Source organism: Mercurialis annua, linkage group LG1-X (genome assembly GCF_937616625.2).
Source record: "Mercurialis annua linkage group LG1-X, ddMerAnnu1.2, whole genome shotgun sequence".
NCBI classification, from domain to species: domain Eukaryota; kingdom Viridiplantae; phylum Streptophyta; class Magnoliopsida; order Malpighiales; family Euphorbiaceae; genus Mercurialis; species Mercurialis annua.
This window is the reverse complement of record NC_065570.1, coordinates 55,094,621-55,117,908: the sequence shown is the minus strand read 5'-3', so window position 1 is coordinate 55,117,908 and position 23,288 is coordinate 55,094,621. Positions and strand designations below refer to the sequence as shown.

At 31.0% G+C, this 23,288-nt stretch overlaps 3 protein-coding genes across 3 annotated transcripts; all 3 read right to left on the bottom strand.

The window, feature by feature from the left end:
- Window positions 1-3,336: 3,336 nt before the first annotated feature.
- Window positions 3,337-4,764, bottom strand: LOC126665152 (probable inorganic phosphate transporter 1-5). The gene is given in 4 exon segments (XM_056104913.1): window positions 3,337-4,216; window positions 4,219-4,384; window positions 4,386-4,499; window positions 4,501-4,764. Coding segments are annotated over 4 exon segments (855 nt in total). The 5' UTR covers window positions 4,675-4,764; the 3' UTR covers window positions 3,337-3,815.
- A 925-nt stretch (window positions 4,765-5,689) lies between these two features.
- On the bottom strand, window positions 5,690-9,263 carry LOC126664885 (uncharacterized). Its single transcript, XM_050357496.2, has 2 exons — window positions 8,923-9,263; window positions 5,690-7,220 (listed from the first exon to the last, which is right to left on the bottom strand). The coding sequence occupies exons 1-2, from the start codon at window positions 9,160-9,162 to the stop codon at window positions 6,069-6,071; spliced, it is 1,392 nt and encodes a 463-aa protein (XP_050213453.1). The 5' UTR covers window positions 9,163-9,263; the 3' UTR covers window positions 5,690-6,068.
- Window positions 9,264-18,031: 8,768 nt separating this feature from the next.
- On the bottom strand, window positions 18,032-19,548 carry LOC126664930 (protein NODULATION SIGNALING PATHWAY 2). The gene has a single exon (XM_050357563.1). It carries the CDS (start codon window positions 19,535-19,537, stop codon window positions 18,047-18,049), a length of 1,491 nt encoding a protein of 496 aa, XP_050213520.1. The 5' UTR covers window positions 19,538-19,548; the 3' UTR covers window positions 18,032-18,046.
- Between the last annotated feature and the right edge of the window lie 3,740 nt (window positions 19,549-23,288).

The window sequence follows — 23,288 nt, the reverse complement described above, 5'->3', positions numbered from 1 at the left end:
TTATTTATATAAAATAAAATTGATAATTTAAAACAAATGGATTAATAAGATTAAAATAAGAGAATAAAAAAAATCATTTGAAATTAAAAGTCGGTCATTAAATAAAAGGGTTAATTACATATAAAATTTGACCTTTACGCCAAATTTCAAAAATAACATAACCTTTGAAAGGTGTCAATTATAGACACCACCTTTCATTTTTTTTTCAAAAATTACACCGGCGATTTTTAGTGGCATTTTTGCTGACGTGGCATGACACGTGGCAGACCCACCGGCTGTTCAAGTCAGTAAAATTTCACTAAAAAATGTGCCCATGATGAAATTGGAAAAAAGAAAAGAAATGTGGTGCCTATAATTGACACGTTTTAAAGATAATGTTATTTTTGAAACTTGGTGCAAATATCATGATTTTATATGTAATTAACCTTAAATAAAATTATGTAAATTAAAAAGTTAATATAAATTTTACATTGTGTTAAAAAGAAAACAATTATAATGCATTAAAAAGAAAAAGAAAATTAAATCAAGGGTTATAAAGTCATTAACAACTAAAAGAAATGAAATTGGAGTGCTATTATCAATGGAAGGAGTGCGAAAATCTCCACCCTTATAAATGGTGTATATCGTCTCTTTAATCCATTATAAATTAATTTGTAGCGGGATGTTTCTTTACAAATCCATCACAATCTATATGTTCTTTTATAGATACTAGTTTCGCATTACGTGCTATGCACGTGGCTCGTAACGTAACTCGTCAATATATATATTAGTAAATTTATTATAATTATATCAATTTTTTATTTATAATTAATATTAAATTAGTTAAGAATTTTTGTAAAAGTAAATATAATATATTTGATTATTAATTTTTTTTCATAATGAATTTATTCTTCTTTTGGTTTTATAATAACCATAATTAAAACGTTAACTTAATTTTATTAATAATATCTTTAAAAATAATAAGATTGAAATTTAAATAATATTATATTGACCAAATACAGTTTTTTAATTTTGTATTTCAATCAAACTAAAATATAGTTATTCCTACTAATTTGGAGACAATTTAGTTATTTTTTACATACTAAAAACTAAATTGGAGATAATTTAACTACCTATTCTAATTAGAACTTTAATTATAATAGTGATTAATTAAATAACTAATTAGTTAATAATTATAAAATTTTTATTTAGTAATAATTGTTTTTCATACTGAATTTATTCTTATTTTGGTTTTATAATAACCATAATTAAAACATTAACTTTATTTTATTAATAATATCTTTAAAAATAATAAGATTAAAATTTAAATAATATTATATTGACCAAATACAGTGTTTTAATTTTGTATTTCAATGAAACTAAAATATAGTTATTCTTACTAATTTGGAGAAAATTTAGTTATTTTTTACATACTAAAAACTAAATTCGAGATAATTTAGCTACATACTCTAATTAAGACTTTAATTATAATAGTGATTAATTAAATAACTAATTAGTTAATAATTATAAAACCTTTATTTAGTAATAAACTAAAAAAGACTATTCAGTAAATTTGCTTGTCCCCCCTCCGTACTTTTATATATAGTATAGATATAGATATGCAAAAAAAAATATTAAACATTTCTATCTTAAAAATATAAAAAGGGTGTGGTTGTAATTATGCAGGCAATTATGCACCTTTTGTTGAAAGAAAAATAGTAGATGAGAGAAGTAATACATATAATATGGAAGCAGATCATACTTAACGGGGACCATGACCTTTGGTTCAGTATATATACTCAGAAAGCGGCAAACTTATCCTATTGCTTGGCATCATGCTTGGGCTCACCTGTTCCTCAGCAACAAGCAGTAATGTTTCCCTTGCTTTTGATACCAGTGCTTGTATGTTGCACGGGAACGGAAATTAAAACGGAAAGAGATACCGAAAAATAATTATATTTTTCAAATATAAGAAATAAAAATACGAGAGAAACGTGTAAATAATATAATTATAGGAATGTAACTCTAAATATTAAAAATTATTAATTTCATATATATCAAATTTTAAAAAAAAAATACTTTTATGTAAATAAATTACTATACAAATTATCAAAAAAATTACTATGCAATTATGATAATGAATAAAATAAATTGTTGGAATTTAATTTAAATTTAAAACAAATAACAACCATCTACGAATTTCAGAACCCTACTTAGAATTAATATATTAAAACCTCTGCAATTATAATAAAAATATAATATAATCCAATAAAATAAGAAGAAATTTTTTTGTGTGGATAACTTTTAAAATTATATTTTAAGAAACAGATTTTCTATTAGAAAAAGGGTGTCTGATTTTTTTTTTATTTGCCGAAACATTCCTGAAATATTTCATATGAGTTTCGGACACGGTAACGTTTCGGAAATCGAGAAATGAAACCGGCATGCAGCAACTAAATCACATCACATGTATTGATAGAGATAAAATAGATTTTTTTTTATATTGAATATTGGGCTGTTTAATTTTCTTTCATTATAGTTCCCTTAATCACTTGAAATGCAAACATTTTCTCAGAACACACACAGTATTATGCTAGATCTTCATGAAATTGCAATTTATCTTTGTGTGAGTTCAAATTATTTATCTCCACACCCACATCGATCATTATGTTGTGCACAATCATTACCAACAATTTATGGTGTCTGTCATTTCCCAGAATAATAATCTTTTTTTCTTTTTACAGTATTTTTAATCAATTTATAGCTTCCTACCACCTACTTCGGACCACATAGTACCATCCCCGTTTATGGTGTCTGTCATTTCCCAGAAATAAATCTTCATGTTTTGAATATAATCAAGGCAAAATATGTATTTAGGTCCCTATACTATCATTCTTTTCTGAATTATGTCCCTCCACTACAGTTTATATATATTAAGTCCTTACTCTTTTAATTCTGCAGACATTATATCCCTGTGTCACAAAATGTATTAACGGTGTCAAGTTAATCCAAAAAAACTGATTGAAGGACTTATTTTCAATAAAAATAAAAGTGCAAAAACTCAATTCAAAAAAGTTAATGTAGTAAATGAATAAACTTTTTATCGAAGTCGTAATAAGACGCGCGGAGAGTTTAAATTTGACATTGAAAGTTTTCATCATTGCAAACTCATTGATGAACTGAAATAATTTATATAAATAAAAAAAAATAACCTAAATGAAAGAAAACAAAAATCACTAGTATTTATTGGATAGCTTCAACTTGATTTGGACTAATTTGTATAAATTTATTTGTACTCTGTTAAATTGTAAAGCAATATAAAATCCTACAGAATGTTCTGTTTTTACGACACGGAAATTGATAATCAAGCTAAAAATTAGTAACATTGATTCTTTAAGTTTGAAGTACTGCAAACTCATATGCTAACTAAACTAGTATAAAGAAATATTCTATCGAAAAGCGAATTCTATCTAAACCAAAGAAAAGAAAAAATCACAACTACTCAGCAGGTAGCTTCAACTTGATTTGAATGGTCATCTTCTCCAGAAATCTCCTCTAATGATCTTCCTTTAGGCTCTGGAACCAAGAATGTAAAAAAGAAACCTAACACATTAATACCAAGAACTATTAGTGAATTTTTCATCCCAATACCGGCAGGGTACCCTGTATCAGCCTTGGACTGGTCCTGATTCTGAGAAGCATATAAGAATCCGAGATTAAGGCGAAGGTTACCCAGTAGCTCGGAACTGTACCGCAAAGTGCAATGAGGAATTGTGCTTTAGCAATCTTGAAAAGCTCATCAAGCGCATTCATTGATTTGGCCGGCGGAAGCCAACCTACCGCACTGAAAATATCCTTCTGAAATAAATTCTGAATATATTATGCAATGTCAACAAACAGCCAAGTGCTTGCTGTTCCGAGTAGGTGTAATCCATGCCGGGCGAGAAATTGCTTAGAGAATAGCCCAAAACTGTTGCTTTTGTATTAGCCTGTTCTGATGATGTTGTTTCCTTGTCAGATTGCATTTCAATGTCCATCACTTTCGCCATGTCCTGACGAGCCATCGCTGCGTTGTTGGCGACTAAAGCGGTGTAATGAGGCGTTTCAGGCATCTTCAGGCGCCAGTAGTATGTCAAAGCAGCAGGCAATGCACCAAGCATCAGAATTATCCTCCAAACATAATCAGCTTGCAGCACAGTAAACCCGGCAGGATCAACAGAATAAGCAGGCGCCTTATACCACCCGAAAGAATTCCAAACCTTTGCATTGGAAAAACAGCAGCAATAAACGTTCAGCGAGTCTTCTTGTTAGAGTATTCCGCCATGATAGTTTCAGAGAGTGGGTAGTCTCCTCCGATACCAAACCCTAACCAAAACCTGAAGAAACACAAAGTACCCATACAGCCTCAGCTAAGGAGAACTCCCAAAAGACAGGCCGGAGCAGATAGAGCAAAGCACCATAAGCATGAGAGTAATTCCATAGACACGCTTGCGTCCTAATTTGTCGCTGAGCCATCCGAAAGAAGAGCTGACCTGCAAGAGTTCCGCAGAGGGCTACACCATTACCAGCAGAAGCAATATTAGGAGGCAGACTACCTGGCTTCGAAGACCCATCTACATGGTAGTAGATGCGGCCCAGCAATTTAGTGACCAGTGATATACAAAACAAATCGTAGGCATCGGTAAAAAATCCCATTCCTGAAATAATCACCGCTTTGATATGATACGACTGAGGCTTCGCATTATTGAGGCTTCACAGAATTTGAGCCTGCGAATCTGCCATTATGAGAAGACTTGTGTTTTTTTTTTTTTATCTCAAGGAGAAAAGGATAGTCTCTTTTTGAGAAATTCTTAGGTAGGTAGACTCCTCCGTAGACTGAACCTATTATGACACCTCATTCAAATGATAGTAATATTGTAATATTACTATTTAAATGTATAAAAAGTAACAAACAAAGTTATCATATTGCCATCATTTTAAGAATTTTATGAAAAAGATTGAAATTGGAATTAAAAATTAATGTCACTTAAAGGTTAACATATACAGAATTTTATTAAAACTTTGATCTTTTTAATATGTACAGCATTTTTATAGCTCATACAATATTAAAGAAATATGTGGATTGCGAGAATTATAACAATGGAAGTGATATTTTTATTGAAACTATTTATTTACTATAGTCATAATGATATTTTCTTCACATTAATATTAGGATTGGGATTCCGTCATGTTCACTTGAACATGATGGGTCATGTTCACGAATCTACACCATTCGCAAAAAAAATATCGAATTGTTTTCAAATCGAACCCTTGCTTGTATGTGCACTGTCTATGCAGAACCTCCACATGAAACTATCCATTCTATAGAGAGTATTTGCATAATTTTAATTAGGGACACTAATTATATACTATGATTGAACAAAATGATTATGAAATATTGTAAAAACTTATTTTAAAACCAATGTTAATGAAACAACTTTATTAGAGACTGTACGATTATTATTAGAGAAATAATAAAATACTATTGTAAAAAAAACCGGTAGATCACATTGAAATTGAATTTGAAACCAAATTAAGTTTCATCTTTACGAGGAAACTAGATACTATGATACTCAGCTTCATGTTACAGTCTCACACTTGCCTACCAAAAGCGAAAGTTATGCACAAAAAGTCCGTTAATTCCATAGAAAGACACCAAGGAATCGCCACATATCCCCAACTTCTTCTATAATTTAACGTCTCTCTCTCAGAATTTGAAAGCAATATGAAATCGCTTCAATACAAAGCCTAAGACAAAGTAAAGAAAACATTGTCCAAACCCAAGTTGGATTTCCATTCTTTACAAAAAGATCTACATTTTTGCGACAACATTATTCACATCTCATCTCCAAAGCTCACATTTCATCTCCAAAGCTCAATTGTTTATGGATATTAATTTGAGTATGCAACAACATTAAGATTTACTAAAATAAATTCCCCACCGGACTCGGACTTGAATCCGATTCAGTCCATATCAATATGCTAATGGAAAATATGGAATACCAGCTTGGGTTTTTTCAGAAACATGGTTTTCTCCGCATTAAAAAGTATCATTTTTTCTTCAGTTTATTCCTCATCCTCTCAATGGCATTCCTCAGAGTGTCTTCATCTTTGCAGAATGTAAATCTGACCAATTTCTTCCCTTCTTCTGGGTTCAGATAAAATACACTGGTCGGGATGGCTACCACCCCAACTTCCTTTATCAGATGCTCACAAAACGCTATATCATTTTCGAAGCCAAAAGGGGTATGGTCAACAACGACAAAGTAAGTTCCGCTGGACGGGAATATTTTGAAACCAACATCCTTTAATCCCTCAACTAAAATTGCCTTCTTTGCCATATAATCCCTCTTTAGCTCTTCGAAGTACGAATCCGGAGCTCTTAGCGCTACTGTAGCTGCCCGCTGCATGGGAGTGGATGTGGAAAATGTGAGATACGCGTGTGCCTGCCGTACTCCCCAGGTCAGGTGCGGAGGAGCTATTGCCCACCCAATCTTCCACCCTGTTAAAGAGAAGGTCTTTCCCAAGGAATTCATAGTCACAGTCCGCTCATACATTCCAGGAAGAGAGGCCATAGATATGTGATCCATTTCAAAAGCTAACTTGTCATAAACTTCATCAGTGAAAACCAGAACGTCGTTTTCAATGCAAAGCGATGCAATGGTAGTGAGTTCCTCCCTAGTAAACATCTTTCCGGTGGGATTATGTGGCGTGTTGATAAGAATTGCACGGGTATTCTTTGAGATAATGGACTTGAGCTCGTCAATAGGAACTGCAAAATCCGGGGGTCGGAGAGTAACGCCTTTGATTTTGGCACCAGCCATCGATAGTGTGGCTTCATAAGAATCATAGAAAGGAGCAAACACGATCACTTCATCACCGGGATTTATCAAGCCTAAGATAGTCGCAGCAATGGCTTCTGTACACCCAGAGGTGACAGTAACTTCTTTCTCAGGGTCCACCACTAGCCCAGTGTCTTTCTTGAATCTGTCAACAATCGCAGAGTTAAACTCTGAAATCCCATATCCTCGAGCATATTGATTATTTCCATCCCTAATGGCTTGAATGGCTGCCTCTTTAACAAAGTCTGGACCATCGAAGTTAGGAAAGCCTTGACCGAGATTTATTGCACCATGTTTGAAAGCAAGAGAACTCATTTGCGTGAAGATTGTGGTTTTGAATTTCTCCAAGCGCTTTGCCACCTGAAAAAATAAGGCTAAAACCATTAGGGTAATGGATACACGAGAAAGAAATATGTGATTCAGTCATTTCAATCAAGAAAGATACTCGAGACATTGAGAAAGACACCAAGACACCATGGATTCATATATTGACCAAAATTAAACATACATGGTCCTTCGACTGAATTCTCGTGATTTGACCTATGAGCTAAGATAAGGCAATTTAAAGAAGGCGAATCACCACAAACCATAGTTGTCAAAACAATATTTAAATTGAGAATCGAAATGCTTCATTAGTGAATCGAGAATCGAATTGTAAGATTCAATTTATAATTTTAGTATTAGTTAAGGAAAACATATGTTTGCATAAATCATATATGAAATTTCAAATATTCCTAAAATTTGAAATTTTGAACTATATAATTATTAAACGCAAAAAATTAAGTCTTAACAAATAAATTAGAGCACGTTTAGCAAAGTTGCTTAACCAACTAAACATTGTTTAGCTTATAACATTCTTAAAAAAGTTGATAAATTAAAAAATCTAAAATACCATTCTAGGTACTAATAAACGTAACTATCTCTTTTTGATATTTTTTTTCCTCCTTTGATTTATGATATATGAAACAACATATTTGGTTGCTTATTTCTTTTTTCTTAATTCTTGATTTTAAATTTAATTTTATGAATCTGATGAATCATGCGATTCATGGACTCGTTACAATTCACTATCGATTCCATAGACTCGGCCTCGATTCTGATTAATTATCCGATTTCTGAAAGGATACAAATCCTAATAGTAATGAATCCTACCGAATAGTAAAATTCGAAACGCGGGTCATATGATTTTGATAATGGGGCCACAAACACAAGCATAGCACGAAAGAGCATCTTCCAAAAAAACTTTTTTCCCTGCTTCCTATTCAGCTGAAACTCTAAACTGAATCAATTAAAGCTGCTAAAACAGGGGTAGAACACATTACCACAGACAGCAATGTAACATCATTACCGTCAAACTTATTCTTAAAGTTCAATGCAAATAAGGCCATGTTTGGTTCATGGAATGGAATAGCATGGAATATAATAGCTATTCCATAATGAATGGAATAGCCATTCTTTAGTTTTTGAGAGGAGTCCTTATTCCACAAAATCATGGAATACCTATTCCATGAACCAAAGCAAAGAATTGTTATTCCATACGGAATAGCTATTCCATTCCGCACCTATTCCATGAACCAAACATGGCCTAAGTGAAATTATCGTTCCTTTATCATATTGCAGATGTTAATACTTTTCCTACTCAAGACTGTCCAATACCAAGAAATCATCCCTGGCTAACAAAATTTCAGATCACAATCCAGTTTTTTGCAAGTCGTTTAATTTTTTCCCAATAATTCGTTAACGATCACTGGTTACGACCCGACACTCATACAATGGAAGAAGGACCATTTCGTACAAAAACTTGTGTGCTAGGATTAATTATCCAAATTTTCTTATTATTCTGTCTCTATGTGGATCCAATCGATATGATTTTAGACTATTTTGGATCTACTTGACCTTAATTTATCAAATTAGTTCACAAAATTCTGATAATTCAAACAGGAAAAAATATTTAAAAAGGTCAATTTTAATACAATCAATACCACTACCCATATAAAAGCTTAATTGCGAAAAGTAGCTCAGAAAACTAAAAACAGATGAAGAAAACAGAATCCGGGCTTACTTGTAATGGGTGCTGGATCTTCTGGGTCGAGTCGTTCTGATCAGAAACGACATCTGAACGTGTCATGGAAGCGGTGGATGAATTAGCAGCAGCCATTAGAGAAGGGTAGTGTGAGATTCTTCCCCTTGTACTACAATTAGAAGGGCTGAAAATATTGGTGTTTTTCGTGTGGAAATGCTTCGAAAGTGAAATTGTGAAGAAAGGTAGAGATTTGGTATTAAAGAATAATGGTGAAGACATTCTAGTATGTGTCCAGGTACATTGACGGACACTGAACTGCAAAGTATTTTGGAAAAAAAAAACTGCAAAGTATTAGACTAGGGTTTAGTTTAATTTCGGAGTTTCAACCATGGCTTAAGCTTGTCTACCAAACGAGAAACTCTTTTTGACAAATTCGGTCTACCACGTCATCCATGAACTAAACATATCATATAATAACACGCTATTAAAATGATGGCAATCTTGTAAATTTATTTATTATATATTTACACATTTAAATAGTAATATTATAAAATTTATCTTGATTTAATTAAATTAATTAAGTTTGAATAATTAAGATTTTAAGTTAGATTTTTTACAAATTTATTAATACTCATAGACGGTTATAGTATAGGAAACGCTAAAAAAATTAATAGCATTAAAAATAAAATTAAATGCAACAATTATTAATATTATTTGAATTATGTGGCAGAAGGATTTAAAATAGATGTTTCTAATAGTGCAGGAACTCAATTTGGACCTTTTTTAATACAGAGACTTAATTTGAAAAAACAATATAGTGCAAGGATCCAAATATACATTTTGTCTCAATTATTGTTAACGTCTTCTATATTCCATTAACTCGCGCAACATGAGCTTAAAATAGATGTTTTTGATAGTATAAGATAAAATTTAAACGTTTTTCAGTGCATGGACCCAAGTTAAAGAAAATATAATACTGCATAAATCTAAATATATATTTTGCCTAAATTTTTTATTTTAAATAAATTTAATAACTGCAAATACTCAAATTTAGCGAAATTTAAAATTTAGTTAAATATTTTTAAAATTTTATGCCACATAATATTTAATTTTTTTGACAATAAGACTTTGTTCGGATGACTAGATTCTTCAAGTGCATTTACGAAGTTTCGGTTTAGAGCTTTACAGCTAATTATTTCGGCTGATTACTTGAAATTATACATCTACTAGTCACAACTAATTTAATATTTCAATTCAAAAAATAAATTTTTATATTTATTATTTTATACAATTTGATCATTTAATTTTCTGCTTTTGTAATATTTTTTTTATTCCAATTGTTCTAATCACTCATTGTGTAACTTCCATAAAAAAATACTCATAATATATTATTATGGCATAATTTTTGGTATTATAAAATGGAATAGCATGGGATAGAATAACTATTCCACAAAAAATGTAATTCTTTAGTTTTTAAGAAGAGTTCTTATTCCACAAACTCATGAAATAGTAATTCCATGGAATACCTATTCCATAAATTAAAGTAAATAATTGATTCTATATAGAATAACTATTTCATTCCACAGCTATTTCAGGAACCAAGCATGGCCTTAATGTTAAGCCTATAGATTAAATAAACCATCAACATTCATAAAGATGCATCGAGGATCCTAACGTTTTTAAATTGTATTATCTAAGCCCTCCTCAGGGGTCCTCGCTGATATGATTTAACAAATGTTAGGGTCCTCGGCGACCCCTAAAAAGGACTTAAATGATAAAATTTAAAAACGTCAAGAGCTTATTTGATCTTTTCCAAACGTTGAGGGTCTGCTTGACCCATAGGTTAAACGTTAAGGGCTAACTTGACGGAATCTAATGATTGTATGTGAAGGTTGTAAGATTTGCAAAATTAAAATTGAAATAACAAATCGTTTGATTTTCAAACAAAAAGTACTAAATTATAAATTATGACAAATATGAGAGATTTTAGAGTAATTTGTTTTAAAAATTATTAAGCAATATCAAATGAAAAAGGCTCAACAGTTTTAACAGGCCAGATGCGTAATAAAGTTGTTGCAGCCCATTGATCCAAATGCTGGATCAAGGCAACAATCCATCTAATATCACTCATCAAGCAATAATAATGGAAAAACTACAAAACCATAAAAAAGAACACTTAATTTTTAAAATATATCTTAATCTAAAAACTTAGTCTTTATTTAAAAAATAAAAATCTTTTCATTCTTTATGCTTATAATTTTTCTTACAAAAATACTAATTTGCAGTTTATTGCATTTTTTTTACAAAGAAACCTCCACCGAAGCCCCACCACCTTTTGAGCGAAATTCAAACACCAAAATAAACCCTCGAAAAGGCTAGTCTTCGGCATCCCAAGTTTATTGCAACTTACACCACCAATAACGTCATTAAAAGATGGACAGTGATAAAATGTAAATCAGTACTTAAACTAGGAAATTAATAAAGTTTGAAACTAAATTTTGGAAATTGTTTAATCAATTCTTATTCAATCAATATTATTTTCAAATGTAATAATTATTCGAATAAGAAGAGCAGGTGATGTGGATCAGAATGGTGCTTCCATTGATGATCTTATTCTTTGTTTAGAGGTATGGTTATGTTAATATTTTTTAAATTTGGATGATGTAGTCTAACATGTTTGATACTTACCAACCAAATACATGTAATGAATAAAATAAAGGATTTTTAAGCTGGAATTCCAAATTGGACGTGCTGTAGCCTGTAATTGGGTACGTTCCTAGGAATCTTCGACTATTATGGCAATACTCCCTTCATAAAGGTATGTAGTATACAATCATAAGAGAGGGGTACCCCAACCACCACATCAATATAAAAGAATTAAAATGCAATGTCAAACAAAATTTAATGTTACATATCTTATTTGATAAATCACCAAGTAATATAAAATAATGTGAGGTTCTAAAAAGAAAAAAATGTCAGATGAATATTAGAAAAGTTTTTTGAGAATTCATTTTAACACTCAAGTTAGAAATAAGAGATTTTTTTTAATAAGAAAAGGTAAAAATATCTTACTAGTAATACATCTTATTATTTTTATGAATTTAGGTATAAATTGTTGTTGTTTTTTTCTTAATTTTAAAAAATCAAAATTTCTTCTAAATTATGTGTTTTATATAACAAAACTCTTTATAAATGGAAATTTTAGTTAAAAAATAAAATATTGAAAAAAATATTTATTTTTAAAATTTTGTGTGGAAGACAGTAATACATACTTAGATTTGTGAATGTAATTAACCTAAAATTCAATCTCTCTTTTGAATAATGTACAGTATGCAATGGGCACTATGGGACTACAGCCTACATGCTTAATCAAAATATTTCTTGATTCATTTTATGGGAGACATTGGGCTAAGTTACATTACTATTTAATTCTGTCTGTGATTATCTACTCATTCAAATTATAATTTTGGGAGAATAATTACTATGTTTTGGTCATTTTCACTGAACATAACATTTAAATGGTTTTTATATTCCTAAAAAAGATGGTTTTATATCTTTTTTCAACCAAGGCAAAGACTTGCTAATTTTGGGCTATATAGCTAGCAGCAGAACAGAGATTTTATTTCAGCTCAAATTTAATTTTTAATCTACTTTTAATTTTTCGGCGGCTCATATCTATCCTCTATCTAATTCTTAATTCACTATAACTTTATTTTATTTTTATATTTTTTTCATGTCAATATGAACCAGGAATAATAATAGGAATAATCCATTTTCTGACTTCTAAACTATATCTGTTTTTTTCATCCGGTCTTTAAACTATTTTTTATTCTTATTTGATCCTTCAATTTAGTAAAATAAAGTCCCATTTTTAATTATGGTCTCCTAATTTTGTTTCTCCCCTAATTTAAAATTAAATTTTAATTTACAACTAAAATGTATGTTTAAATTATAACTTTATACCAATAAATTATCTTTCCTTACAAATATATAATTTTATTATTATAAACTAATGAAACAGACACATAAATATTTAGCTTATAACAAACATTCAATCCTACTAAACACGCATTACATTGGTGTTTCACATGGTTCCAAAGGCGGAACTATGGGGCGGCCTTTCAAAATATTAGAGATAAATGAGTACCGGAAATTATTTAAAAGAAAATCAAATAATTATTTTTAAAAAATTTGAATCAAAGGACATGTTTGATCTAAAAAAATAAAACAAAATCAAACAAATGTCGTTTGGTCTAAAAATAAACCATCTAGTCTAAAAAGTATCAGTCAACATATTGTTTGGTCTAAAAAAACCAATCGAATAACATACCATTCTATAAAAATAAAGTTGGTTCTTGTAATACCCCAAAATATTTTAAGGTAATTAAGTCGTGCCACGTGTCGGGATTTCCGATAAATTAAATTAAGGAGAATTTAATTTAATTATATCGGGAATTTAGAATAATTTTTATTAAGTGGATTTACGTGATTTAAGGATATAACTTCGAAAATTAATATAAAATAAATTATAAATCTCGTAATGGATTTTATTTCGCCAAAGTCCGCGAAATAATTTATAGTATTTGTGGTAAAAGTTTCGAGTCGATCGGAGATCGTTTAAAATTTGGACGCGGATAGTTTATGGACTAAATTGAAACTTTTGAAAAGTTTCAAGGACCAAAGTGCAAATTAGTCAGGTTATATATTATAACCTTCAGATGAAGGAATGAAGAATCCAGAGTCTTCATTCTTCATCTCTTTCTCATTTCTCTCGCTCCGTTTCTTACGGTTCCGTCGCTCGATTCCGTTTCTCGTCCGTTTCCGACGTTCTATAACTCCAAACGATCGTATTTCGACGGGTAATCGCGGTAAGCTTGACGTTTTACCGTTTCGTTGATTATATTTTGAGTTATATCGATTTAAAGTTTTAGGCCACGAAACGAATATATCGTTTTAATCGATATTAGGATTGAATTATAGTGTTTTGGAGTTAGATTAAGCGTTTGGGGTGTGTTTGAGCGTTTTTGGATCGAAAGCACGTCGGAAAAGCCGAAAAATTGGTTTCCGGGGCGAGGTGTGCGGCACGCCCGCATAGGCGGGCAATGCGCCCGCATAGGCGGGGCGTGCGCCCGCATATGCGGGGCGTGCGCCCGCATACTATGCGGGCGATGCGCCCGCATAGGCGGGCGATGCGCCCGCATAGACGGGCGACGCGCCCGCATACGCGAGGCGTGCGTCCGCATAGGCGGGCGACGCGCCCGCATATACGGGGCGTGCGTCCGCAGCCCGCGTGAGTCGGCGACTCGCCCGCACCGTAAACTCGCAGATCGACCTAGTTTCGAGAAATTTGATGTACGCGCATATCGAGACTTGAGATTTATTAATATTCGATTAATTATCGATTAATTTGAAACGTTAACCTAACGAGATTAAACGAGAATTGAACTAGAAATGATATTTTATCCATAAACGAGTCTGATACCGTTATTGGAATAATCATGTGAGAAGCACGACGGTTAATAAAAGTTAAGTGTGTCGAGTCTCAAGTCTAGAGTCAATCTTAGAATAGGATTCTAATACAAGTCAAATGTTTTAAAATCTGTTTTAGATCCGGCGAGGCAAGAAGCAGCTGGACCAGTAGTTCGGGAAGCTTGACGTTCTAAAGCCCCGACGTATTTTTGGATAAGCGTTTTCTGTGAGTTTATACGATTTGCTTTTAAAGTATTTAAGCAATTATTTTATATTGCTTTGTATTTGAATTTCATGTTTAGTTTGCGAATTCTTTTTATGAATTGCATATGTCTGATTTGAAACCAGTATTGATCCGATGGAACGTGCTACCTATTGGGCGACAATAGGACTGTGTGATCACCAGTTTTGATATAACTCAGCTGGGAGCTGATGATGAATATGAAATTTACGATTGGGTTATGATTTAGATACGCAGAGTGAACTCGGCTACGGTGTAGCCTGGAAGTCCCCGTATCTAGTGGCTGGGCCACCAGCGAGTTGGACTCGCAATTGATAATTATGATTGGGTTGATAGATTGATTATTAGTATGTTTGAGGATTAAGGTTTCAATCGGATCTTGTACTTGGCTGCATATGATTGATTACGACTTTATGTTTTATTTGAATACTTATCAGTAAATGTATGAACTCACTCAGTATATCCCAATATACTGACCCCTCACAGATTTCCTTTCAGGATAAAGACGCTTTGAAGCAACAGACTTCTATCCTACTCCCAGAAGTCTGTATTTTTGAGTATGTAAAGAAACAGTACTTTACTCTTAGAGCTGTAGTAGATAAGTATTTTGCCAGTCAGCGTGTATGTATAGTTTTCTGTAAATATTACTTTAACGTTTTAAAGTTCTAAACGTTTTACGCTTGCTGCGTTATATATATTGTGACTGCCAGAGGGTATGTGTACCTGGCATGTGTGCTTCTGCATGACACGTGCTTATGTATGTCATGCATGACGTTTATATTTCGCGAAAAATTATTTTACGTTTTTAGGCTTGCTACGGGTTTCGGAGCAACCACTCCCATTCCCTAGCGCCGGTCTCGACCCTGAGATTGGGTCGTGACAGTTCTATTTAAATAAAATTTATAATTTTGCCACTACATGACGCAGTAACATATGATATGATAGTCATGTGGTTGCCACATGATACATCCCCTAAACACAAAAGTATACTCCGTTTAGAATGAAGAAAAAAAAAATCATTAGAGAGGCATTAATGTGACTGTTATATCAGTTTATTTTAACCAAAATGAATATTTTTTAATATAGTGTTGATAAAAGTTAGGTGAAAACTTTCAAAAACAAACTTATAGCTATATTAAGGGTGAGGATTTTTGCACTCCTTTCATTTATATTCGCACTCCACTATGTTATGAACGGACTATTTACCCTTTCTATTAATTTATGGAACCTTTTGTTTTTCCGGCTCATCCCTCACCCACCAATTTTCAATTTTTTCTTTGTTTGATGAATTTATCACCAGCCCTATTAATGCATTCGTTGTCTTATTTGTTTAATCCTTTTACCATTAAATTTTTGCGTTTTTATTCATAAAAATAAAATTCTTATATTCTAATTAAAATTCATTTAGAATGAATGAAAATCATTTTTTTTTTCAATTCTAAATTAAATCTGATTATTTTTATTTATAAAGACAAACTACTACACTTCAATTTGTCAAAAACAAGATCTTGCAGTTTTACAAAAATGAGATTTTTAAAAATAGTTATTTTCATTTGAAATATTTTTTAGAAGTATATAAATTATTTATTCAAAAATGTACGGTGGTGATCAAACGAAATTATTTTCAGTGATGTTAAATTAATATATTATATTTAAAATTAAACTAATAATACAATTATGATAAGTTTATTTAACTAAATAATTAACATTACATATTTTTTTTAAATTAATTTACTATCAAATTTATTGAAGAAGATGCATATGCTAAGAGTGTGTCAACCTAGTTGAGATTTTTCGGGTGCGTTTCCTGATTTTTCGTCTCCAAATTTTATATAAAAAAAATTATTTAAAAAATCAGTTTTATTATAAAATAGAAACTATTTTAGATTTGAATTCTTTCTTTATATATTTGAGTATGACTTATTTATGTCTTAACATTACAGGAATGAAGCAAATATAAGTAAAAGGTGAGTTTAATTCTTTATTTTTAAAATATTTAACATTAAATAATTATGTTAATAAGATATTGAATATTTTAATAAATTTAATATTAAATAGTTAAATTGACACCATACTCTAATATTTTTAAGTACTTTTCTTCAACTACTACTACGATGTTGTACTCTTATTTTGCAATTGCATATGATTTTTTCAATAAACTTGATAGTAATTTAATTTATAAAAACATGTAATATTAATTTTTTTCAGTTAAAATAGACTTATCATATTTGTGTTATTAGTTAAATTTTAAGTAATAAATATTAATTTAAACATCATTGAAAATAATTTAATTTAATCACCATTGATTAAAAAATATTACAAATGAAAATAACTATTTTTAAGAATCTCATTTTAATAAAAACTTAAAATCTTGTTTTGAACAAATTAAAGTGTAATAATTTATCTTTATAAATAGGTTTAATTCCTTAAAAAAATCTCACCTTGCATTTTATTTTCGTTTATACCCTGACCTTGTAAAAACACCATTTGTATCCAATTTTGAGTTTTTATGTTTCATCTCTACACAAAAGCATTAAATTGTACTTTTTTCATTTGAAAAAGAGTTTAAAACAATCCTTCATTTTTAACTTATATACTAATTAGATATTAATGTTATTAATAGTACAAAAATACCATCTTCTTCAAAAAAAATTAAAATAATAATAATTTTTTTTTATTTTTTAAAAAATATTTCCGATTTTTTTTTTACTTTTTTTAAATTTTTTTAAAAAATATTTCCGATAAAAAGATTTAAAATAATAATAATTTTTTTTAATTTTTTTATTATTTTATGAAATTAAAAAAATTAATTAATTATTTGGATGTATTTGATTATTTTTTAAGTTTAAGGATTTATTTGTATATTTTAAAATAGAAAAAAGTATGTTTTAAACTCTTTTCCAAATAAAAAGAGTACAATTTAACACTTTTGGATAGGGATGAAACATAAAAATCCAAAATTGGGTACAAATGGTGTTTTTACAAGGTCAGGGTATAAACGAAAAAAAAGTGTAAGGTGAGGGTTTTTTAAGGAATTAAGCCTTATAAATAAAAGTAAACATATATGATTTGAAATAAGAAAAAAAATGATTTTTAATCATCGTAACTGAATTTTAATAAGAATATAAAAATTTAATTTTTATGAATTAAAGTGTAAGAATTTATTGTTGAAATGATTAAAAAGTAGGATAAAAAATGTGTTAACAGAGCTGGTGATGAATTCATGAAAGTTGGTGTGTGAGGGATGAGCTGGGAATACAAAAAGTTACAAATATTAAAAGAGAGGGTAATATAGTCTGTTCATAACAAAGTGGAGTGCGAATATGAATAGAAGGAGTGCGAAAATCCTCACCCCTATATTAATTAGTCTAACAGAGAAGGAAGTTTAGCATCATCTAAATACTTGAATTTGAGTATCCGTAAAAACTAGAAAGATAATTAAAAAAATAAATTTTATAAATCACAATCATGAGAAGGAGGAGAAGTCCAAATAGAAGCGGATAATAATCTTCTAGATTTCCAACCCAAAACTAATCTATTGCAACTCAGCTCCTCCACCCTATACCCATCATTAAACAATCCTAACAGTAACTTTGATTGGCAATGATTAGCAAACGTTATATTCACTGGCGTAAACCCTGCCGTACCCAACCATTCACCCCAGCAACTTCCCTCCTCGTATCCGCCTCCCCTATAAATCCGACCCACTGACCCGGATATTCGGGGGCCCAGGAACACTCTCTCTACCAATGCCCGCGCCCGACTCTGCATTGGAAATCCAGCTTCAAGCGAGTCATACAAAGCTGAGTAATGATGCAATGAGTCCATAAACCGACTCACAAACCCACCCTCTCCAATGGGTCCAACTTCCTCTTCAACTAAAGTAACTAACCTCGGGTTTAATGTCTTGGATCCGGATAAAAACGAACCAACCGAATCGGGAGCCCGGTAACTAAAATGAGGAAGGTGTAACATACAATTCATGACCAATGCCTCTCCTCTTACTAACTTTAAACTAGAAGGTCTAAACGACTCGTCGGAGTCTAACCTACACTGATGAAAAGAAAACGGCTGACCAATAGAAGCGGCAAAAGCGACAAGTCGTCTGCCAGTTTCTTGAACTGTACCGATTGATCTCTTGCTGCTATTTCCGCCTCTGGTTAAAGCAGTGATCCTGAGATGGGGAGTTGGGGGGCCCTCTTTTCTCGAAACAAGAGATTGCATTAACGACGCCCATTGAATTCCTTCCATGATATCATAATCAACGATATGAATTCTTTTATCTTGTGATACAGATTCAAGAATTGCTTGGTTCGCCGTGAAATGCCCGAATTTTACGTACGGGGACATGTCTTGCAGAAGCTGAAAAGCTGCAAGAATGTCCGCTTGATGGTGCTGATTTTCGCGGTGCTGATTTATAAAATGTTTGGTGTTATTATTGGTACCATGTCCTTCTAGTAAATTTTGCAAGGCGTCTGTGAAATAAGCTGCTAATCTTTCCATATTGGTCCCGTCATTCGGCGAAACTAATTCTTTGAGCCGAGCCAATATCACTCGAGCCAGTTCGCGGCTTTTGTTTACGCCGGTAAGTGCTTCAGCTGCTGCCATTAATAGATGAACTAATCTTAATCCCTTGGAATCTTCGCCGCAGCTTTCTTGATCGTCAGCCATCGTCGTATCGTTAGATGGCGAGTTCGAGTTAGAGTAATTGCAGGTTTCTTGATCAGGATTCTGATTCATTGCGGAGCCATCTTGCATCATGGACTCGATAAGATCTTGAAAGTCGTCGTGGTTAGCTGATAAGGCTTCCCAGTCGACGACCGGAGACCAATCATTCCAATTACAGGCATATATGTCATTCTCAGTGGAAGTGGTGGTGGTGGTAGTGGTGGTACTATAATCGGAAAAATCAAGCTCATAAGAGCAATCAAAAGCCATGGCCATGGTGAGCTCACTATAGCTATAGCTTTGAAAAAAAAGGGGTTAAGTTTGGTGAACTATTAAAGTGTATATTTATATTAAGAAAATTGGGAAATTTGAAGAGAGGGAAGAAGCTAAAACAAGAGACAGTGAAGGATGCCAACTGATGGGTTTTAGGGGTTTAATTAAGGGATTAAAGGACTAAGATGGGAAGTTGATCATTGAGTTTGTTTTGGTTTTATAGATACAAATCACTACTAATTAAGGGTCTTAATCATAGTTTATCAATCATCAGGGTCAAGCTTTTGCTCTCATGCCCTTCTATTATAAGGATATTGCAATCTTACCCATTCATCCCTCCCATTTTAAAAAAATCTTTATTTTTATTTTACACACAATTCATAAATTTTTATAATTAATTAAAAAGGTATAATAGAAAGATAATAAAAAATAATTTTTTTTCATAGATTTTTATTGTTTTTATTGTTATGTAACTGGATTGAGGAATTTTTTTAATAACTCACTAATAATTATTGATAAATATTATACAACATTTTTTAACTGCATTTTAATGGGGAAATGGTAGTCAGAGAAACTCCAGTTTTTAGCCAAAATCTTCTTTGCTTCTTAATTTCAACCTTTCTAATGGGTATATCAGTGGTTTTTCGGCCTTTGGGTGGCAAATCACTAATTTTTGCTCGTATGTTCATAATCTTTCTATTTTGGTGTAATTTTTTGATGTTTGTTTTCCGGGCTCAGTGAATCAAAATAAAATTATTTATGTTGTTTAAACTTCAGATTTAAAACGCCTATTAAAAATGAAAGTTGTAAAGCTACAAACGATATCCGGAAGTTTTCACTACTTAAAATCTTTAAATTTCTGTTAAAAGTTTTGTCTTTAAATTTTTGCTTTTCTGTTTCTTTCTTTTTAAGTCGATTAATTGTTCGGTTTAATTTTTATTTTATTTTATGTTTTTATCAGGTGATTTACCGTGTAATTTGATAATTATTTTAATGTAATATAACTTTTCCAGAAAAGGAAAATGACTAATGAAAGAAAGTCGCCTACATTACAATTGCTACACCTGTAACTGATGACAATGTTTATGAATATCATTTTTAAAAGGTTTAATTCCTTAAAATACCCCCACCTTGCACTTTTTCTTCGTTTATACCCTGACTTTGTAAAAACACCATTTATACCCAATTTTGGATTTTTATGTTTCATCTCTACCCAAAAGCATTAAATTGTACTTTTTCTATTTGGAAAAGAGTTTAAAAACATACTTTTTTTTATTTTAAAATATACAAATAAATCCTTAAACTTAAAAAATAATCAAATACATCCAAATAATTAATTAATTTTTTTAATTTGATAAAATAATAAAAAATTAAAAAAAATTATTATTATTTTTAATTTTTTGTCGGAAATATTTTTAAAAAAATTAAAAAAAAACTCGAAATATTTTTTAAAAAAATTAAAAAAATTATTATTATTTTTTAATTTTTTGAAAAAGATGGTGTTTTTGTATTATTAATAATATTAATATCTAATTAGTATATAAGTTAAAAATGAAGGATTGTTTTAAACTTTTTTTCAAATGAAAAGAGTACAATTCAATGCTTTTGGGTAGAGATGAAACATAAAAACTCAAAATTGGGTACAAATGGTGTTTTTACAAGGTCAGGGTATAAACGAAAAAAAAATGCAAGGTGGGTTTTTTTTAAGGAATTAAGCCTTTTTAAAATAACTTAAAAGAATATTATTTGGAGAATACTAAGTTTAGCTTTATCTAGGGCCCTCTTAATTTAGTTTATAGGTGGTGCTTAGCAAAGGCAGGGTATGGTACTGCAGAAAAGATTTGGATAACTTTACTAGGCAATCCCACGTCTTTCATCCATCTCCTATTATAATCTTTAGATTTTAATTCATAGTTAAATTATCTCTAAATTTTTTTATTTTTTTATCATATTCTCCCTAAAGTAATTCCAAATATGTTTCCATCAAAATTTAATAATCCAGTGGCTAGCTAGAGTAATATTTGTATCATTATAAAATGTATAATTGTGTATGACTATTTATTGATAGTCAAATAGGATTCCGGTTGATCGTTTGTCATATGACCTCCGGTAAGCCGGTTTAGATCCTAAAACAGAAGAACATATATTAAAAGAACACCAAAAAGATATTACAATCATTTGTGAAGTTCAAATCATTATAGGTAAAAAAAATGTGAAGAAGAGTATATCTAAAATTTTATCTTTGAAGAAGTACATATAAGAGGTTGTATGACCTATAAAATTCTTCTCACCAATCTTCAAATTGGTCTTGAGTTGTACTTTTATATTATTTTTTTGGTGATGTGTTAGATTTCAGTGACATGGAAGATATTTTTTCTCAAAAAATCTTTGTGATGATCTCATTTTCGTATGTTTGATAGCTTGGGTTCTTGTTCATTTATAATCAAGCTATATTTAGCTTTGATCTTGGTCTTATATTCATCTGAGTTGGATTTTAATTTCATGTTAATCTTCTAGTCAATTATTGAACTAATATTTTGTCGAGTTAGTTATATCTCGGTCCTTTTGAAACTTGTATTATTTGACTGTTGCATACATGCTACTATACGAGTTTTACAGTTGTTTCTAAAATGTATTGTTACCCGATACGAAATTAAAATTTAGAAAGAATATAATTACAAATTAAATTTTAAGGATTATAACGAGAGATAAATGAAAATTGAGGGAGTCATTGAAATTATTCCAAATTATATAGTAGTCATTTCTAAACTCATTTACTTTAAAATCATATTCATATCTATGTTTACAAAATATTTTTATAAAAATATATAATCACCCAAGAATATATGTTTTTTTAATTTATGCTAGGAAATAGGCACACATTGTAAATATGCAAAATGGAGGGGTGTGATAGCAAAAATAGAGCAAACTGACAGTGTCATCAAAACGGCAGAGAGAGTGACCAATGGTTGTATGTGAAGAATTCATCAAAGGGAAAGCTAAGTTTTGGAGATGGCCAAAACTTTAACCTCAACCATAACATTAACCCCAAAACCTTAGTTAATGGCAGTTGTGATTCAGTTAGTGATTAACTATAATAATTACAAATGTTAAATAACAGAATCATCTTCTTCTTTGACCAGATTACCTTTTTAAAACCACGTCAGTAATGAAAGCCACGTCAGAAGCTGCCGGCTCCACCGTCCAGCATCTCCCCTTTCCTTCACTGAGTTCGCTTTCAATTGCCTCCAGAATGTTTGCTTATGGGTCTACATTTCCAAATAGAGTTAGTTACTTAAAAACTACCCACCTTGAATTTTTTTTTTCGTTTATACCCTGACTTAGGAAAAATTCATTTATACCATGATGTATGTATTTATGTTTCACCTCTGCCCGAGGCACTAAATTAACCTATTTTCATTAAAAAAAAGTTTAAAATAATTCTTCATTTTTAACCTAAACTAATTAGAGATTAATTAGAAATGAATTTTTCTCTAAATGAAGGAGTATTTTAATTTTTTTTTTAAATGAAAAGAGGTTAATTTAGTGCTTCGGGGTAGAGGTGAAACATAAACACATATGTCAGGGTATAAATGAACTTTTTCTTAGGTCATGGTATAAACAAAAAAAAAGGTTCAAAATGGGTGGTTTTTAAGTAATTAAGCCTCTAATTGCCGTTCCCAAGGAGCAATTAATTTTTTTCTGGGAACCTAACAGGCCACTAACTGCCGCCGATTTTGCTGCCCTCCTCTCC

Coding starts and splice junctions, on each gene's coding strand:
- LOC126664885 (XM_050357496.2), bottom strand. CDS start 9,162: ATGTCTTCACCATTATTCTTTAATACCAAATCTCTACCTTTCTTCACA. Junction 7,221..8,922: donor AGATCCAGCACCCATTACAA/GTAAGCCCGGAT, acceptor TTATTTTTTCAG/GTGGCAAAGCGCTTGGAGAA.
- LOC126664930 (XM_050357563.1), bottom strand. CDS start 19,537: ATGGCCATGGCTTTTGATTGCTCTTATGAGCTTGATTTTTCCGATTAT.